At 58.9% G+C, this 4014-nt stretch overlaps 1 protein-coding gene across 1 annotated transcript in view; it reads right to left on the bottom strand.

Moving 5' to 3' along the window:
• The window catches only part of LOC102768650 (kallistatin), a 16850-nt gene extending 15322 nt beyond the window's left edge, over positions 1-1528 (bottom strand). The window contains exon 1 of the mRNA XM_015566691.1: positions 850-1528. Coding sequence (XP_015422177.1) covers positions 850-1474 — 625 coding nt within the window. The 5' untranslated portion in view covers positions 1475-1528. The remainder of the gene's footprint in view (positions 1-849) is intronic.
• Positions 1529-4014: the final 2486 nt, after the last annotated feature.

Here is a 4014-nt window from a genome sequence, read left to right as displayed (position 1 = left end):
TGGCACACACACTGCACAACAGTCTGCCCGCACAGGGATTCCAACCGTGCGCATGTGTGTGTGTGTGTACGTGCGTGTGCGCGCCAAAGACGGGGAACAATTATGCTAAAGTGTTAACATTCGTTGCCTCAGGGTGGTACAGGGCTAGGCAATTCTAATTTTCTCTTTTAGTTTACATTCCTTTGTTTTTAAAAATATTTATATTGATTTCAGAGAGAGAGGGAGAGGGAGAGAGAGATAGAAACATCCATGATGAGAGAGAAACATCGATCAGCTGCCTCCTGCACACCCCCTACTGGGGATGTGCCCGCAACCAAGGTACATGCCCTTGACCGGAATCGAACCTGGGACCTTTCAGTCCACAGGCCGACGCTCTATCCACTGAGCCGAACCAGTTAGGGCTCAATACAAATTTAGACATTCAACTCGCGATCCTTGGCTACAACGCCTTTCATAAATCACTGTCATTCAAAGAAAAAGAAAGAAAGTCTAAAGGCGTGAAGAGACGGAAACCACAGTACTCCACAATCTTAGCCACCGGACAAAACCATAAACCTTCTCAGGGGCGCTTGGCCCTATCGGCCCAGCCCATCCACTTCCTTTTACCTAAAGCATCGTCTGAACCAGGAGGTCACGGTTCGATTCCCCATCAGGGCACATGCCCAGGTTGCAGGCTCCATCCCCAGGAGGGGGCACACAGGAGGCAGCCGATCAGTGATTCTCTCTCATCATTGATGTTTTTCTCTCTCACTCTCCCTTCCTCTCTGAAATCAATAAAAATGTATTTAAAAAAACAGACTGTATTAATAACTTAACGGGGGTATGGGATCTACCAGCGGGCTGGCTTACCTTTGAAGTAAATGTAGTTCACCAGCACCATCACCGTCTGGGGGCTGAGCCCGCTGACCAAGTTGTCAATCTTCCCGCGGGTCTCCTTCCTGACGTGGTTGTTGATCAGCTGGGCGGCGCCCTCGGAGTCCAGGAAGTCGGCGGGGAACAGGCTGGACCCGTACAAGGCGGCCGTGTCATTCTGGAACCGCGGCCGGAGCGGCAGGCCCTGGCTCAGGAAGAGGGCGCTGCCCATGCGCGTCTCCAGCTGGTCGTGGGGGCGGTGGAGCGTGTGCAGCAGGTCCTGGAAGCCCTGGTGGACGTCCGGCTCCGACGTGTCTGTGAGGTTGAAGGCCAGGCCCTGCAGGATCTGGGCCCACGTGTCCTCGCGGGCCCCCAGGGCCAGCATGGCGTAGGCGGCCGAGATGCTCAGGGGGGAGAAGAAGATGTTGCTCCCGGGGTTGAGGGAAGCTACAAGGTGGTAGAAGTTGAAGGCGAAGGCTGTGTTGCTCGGGGCGATCTTGAGGCTGGGGGAGACCTCCTCAGCGCCCGGACCCTCCTGGGGGCCGTCAGCTTGACCCCGGCCACCGTGGGAAAGGGCCAGCAGTCCCAGCAGGACGAGGGGCAGGCGGTCTGCACGCTGCATCTTCTGCGGTTTCAGGTCTGCAGGAGGGAAGAGGGCGTCCAGGACTGAGACCCAACCCCACTGGGAAGTCAGCCAGGGCAGGTGGGCATAAGACAGCCCTGGCTGGTATGGCTCAGTGGATAGAGCGTGGGTCCTTGGACTGAGCGGCCCCGGGTTTGACTCCAATCAAGGGCACATGCCCTGGTTGTGGGCTCAATCCCCAGTGTGGGGCGTGCAGGAGGCAGCCAATCAATGATTCTCTCTCATCACTGATGTTTCTAGCTCTCTCTCTCTCTCTCTCTCTCCCTCTCTCTTCCTCTGAAATCAATAAAAACAAAGACAGGTTAGCGAACCCCCCGTGTGAGGGGCCGATGCTCCTGCCAGCACCCTCCTGTGTCCACCGCCTCCTTCCCTTCGCTGTGAGCTCCGCGGGCGCCGACCACAGAGGGTCCCACAGCAGCGGCCGTGTCACCCGCCGGGACTACTGAGCTGGGACAGGTCTCCCACTCTCCCCGGCGCCTTCCTCGGCCCGGCGGCTATTCTAGCACCCACTCCGCCCCCCACAGTGTGCTGGGCGCCACGGTGACCTGTTCTGTCCCACCTCTTGCCCGGGGAGGCCCGCAGACTTGATGGGAGCACGGCCGCCGCTGCGAGGAAATGATTTGCTCAGAGTCAGGGAGGACTGGCTCCTCCCTCTCATGAGCTCCACCTGGCCGAGGCGGGGGCCTGGTTTTCACCCCCAAAAGCCTCCAGGTGGCCCCACCATTATCCGGTTCCCAGCCCCCCAAACCCAGGCGTCATCTCTGACCTCAGTCTGGCCGCCCATCCACCCACCTGCACCCGCCCGCCGGGCCCACGCTCCCTGCTCCCACCTCTCAGCCCTGCGCACCAGGACCCCCTGCCCGTCTCCAGCTCCTTCACCGGGAGCGCCCAGGGCAGACGTCCGTGCCGGCTGCGTGGGCCACAGAATCCCACTCAGCTCCCCAACTGGGAACCGGCCAGACAGGGCCGCTCGGGCCGTGACTGTGTCCCGTGAGGTTAACTTATGGGCAGAGACCTGAATGGCATCGACTTTTGGTAACGTACAAAGTAATGTCCTTCTTCCCCTGGCCAGCTCTCTCTCTCTCAGGCCGAGGCGGGGGCCTGGTTTTCACCCCCAAGGTTCAATTCCGGTCAAGGGCATGTACCTTGGTTGCAGGCACATCCACAGTAAGGGGTGTGCAGGAGGCAGCTGGTCGATGCTTCTCTCTCATCGATGTTTCTAACTCTCTATCCCTCTCACTTCCTCTCTGTACAAAATCAATAAAATATATTTTTTTAAAAATAATAATAAAATAATGTCCTCTGACTTCTCAGCCATTTACTGCTTTTGTGTCTGCATTGTCTGTCCTGTTTTTAGCGCCTGCAGGACGGAAGTGGACGTAAGGAAGGCAGGTTGACAATGTTTATCAAAATTTCAAGTTGCACAGGCCCTTTGATGTAGTAATCCCATGTTTAGGAATGTGTCCTATATATACACACTCATCCAGAGGCTGCCTGGGGTGTGGGCACGAGCCCCCACCATGCGGGCCGGTGCACAGGGGGCTTCCCAGCCCCCGGCTCTGCCGCCCCCACCCAGGGAGGGCAAACCATCGGCCGCCTTCCCGGGACTTGCCCCTACATTCCTCACGGGCAGGTCGTGGCGGTGGTCACAGCCCCGACGCGTGACCTCTCCTCGGCCGCCCGCCGTGGTCTCTGGGCCTCTGAGAGCCTCTCAGACCCCCTGCGAAGGCGAGACCCCCCCCAACCCTCCTCAACCCCACACGCACCCAAGAGGCTGCGAGTCCATTCCCCAGGCAGTTTTCTGTCTGCCGAGAGTAGCTGTCCGGTTTGGCTCAAATAAATTCTAAAAGCGCTTATAAAATGTTCCTGCAGGTCTGCGCTCTCACATCCACGGCGCTGAGAGCCGCGTCCCCGGCCCGTCCTCCCTCCCCCCCTCTCCCTCTGTCTGTCCGTCCGTCCGTCCGTCCGTCCGCCCGGGGTGCCATCCATCCATCCATCCATCCATCCATCCAGTCAGTCTGTCAGGAGACCCTGTTGCCCTCAGCATACTTCAGAATGCACCTTCCCTTTATCTCTTGATGGGATCAATGTAAGTTAATGTAAGTTAAAACAAGGAGATTAATCAGCAGACGGGAGAGTCGCTGGAGTCTGACAGGGGAACCTCACTGAGATGGCTTTCCTTCCCCCCCTCTCCCTCACCCCTTCCCAGGGAGATGCCAGGAGGGCTGGTCCTTCCTGACCACTATGCTGCCAGGTGTGCCTGGTCTAGCGTCCCTGAGGCTCAGGGGAGCCCCTGTGGGTCCCCCCTCTCGGGAGTTTGTCCCCCTCCCCCCACTTTCTCCTCCGTTCCCTGCAGAATGGGAGTGGGGCCGGACTGGCAGCAGCGAACTCCTGTCTTTGCGAAGGAAGCCGTTTCCGGGGGCACATGGGGGCACATGGGGGGACAGCGGGCCTTGTGCCTGGGAAGCTGGGCTCTGAGCCGGCAGGGTGGGACCCTGGAGCCTCCAGGGCCTCCGGCC

Source organism: Myotis davidii, unplaced genomic scaffold (genome assembly GCF_000327345.1).
Source record: "Myotis davidii unplaced genomic scaffold, ASM32734v1 scaffold443, whole genome shotgun sequence".
Lineage (NCBI taxonomy): Eukaryota > Metazoa > Chordata > Mammalia > Chiroptera > Vespertilionidae > Myotis > Myotis davidii.
Note: the sequence above shows the minus strand (reverse complement) of the source record. Positions and strands in the feature narration are given on the sequence as shown.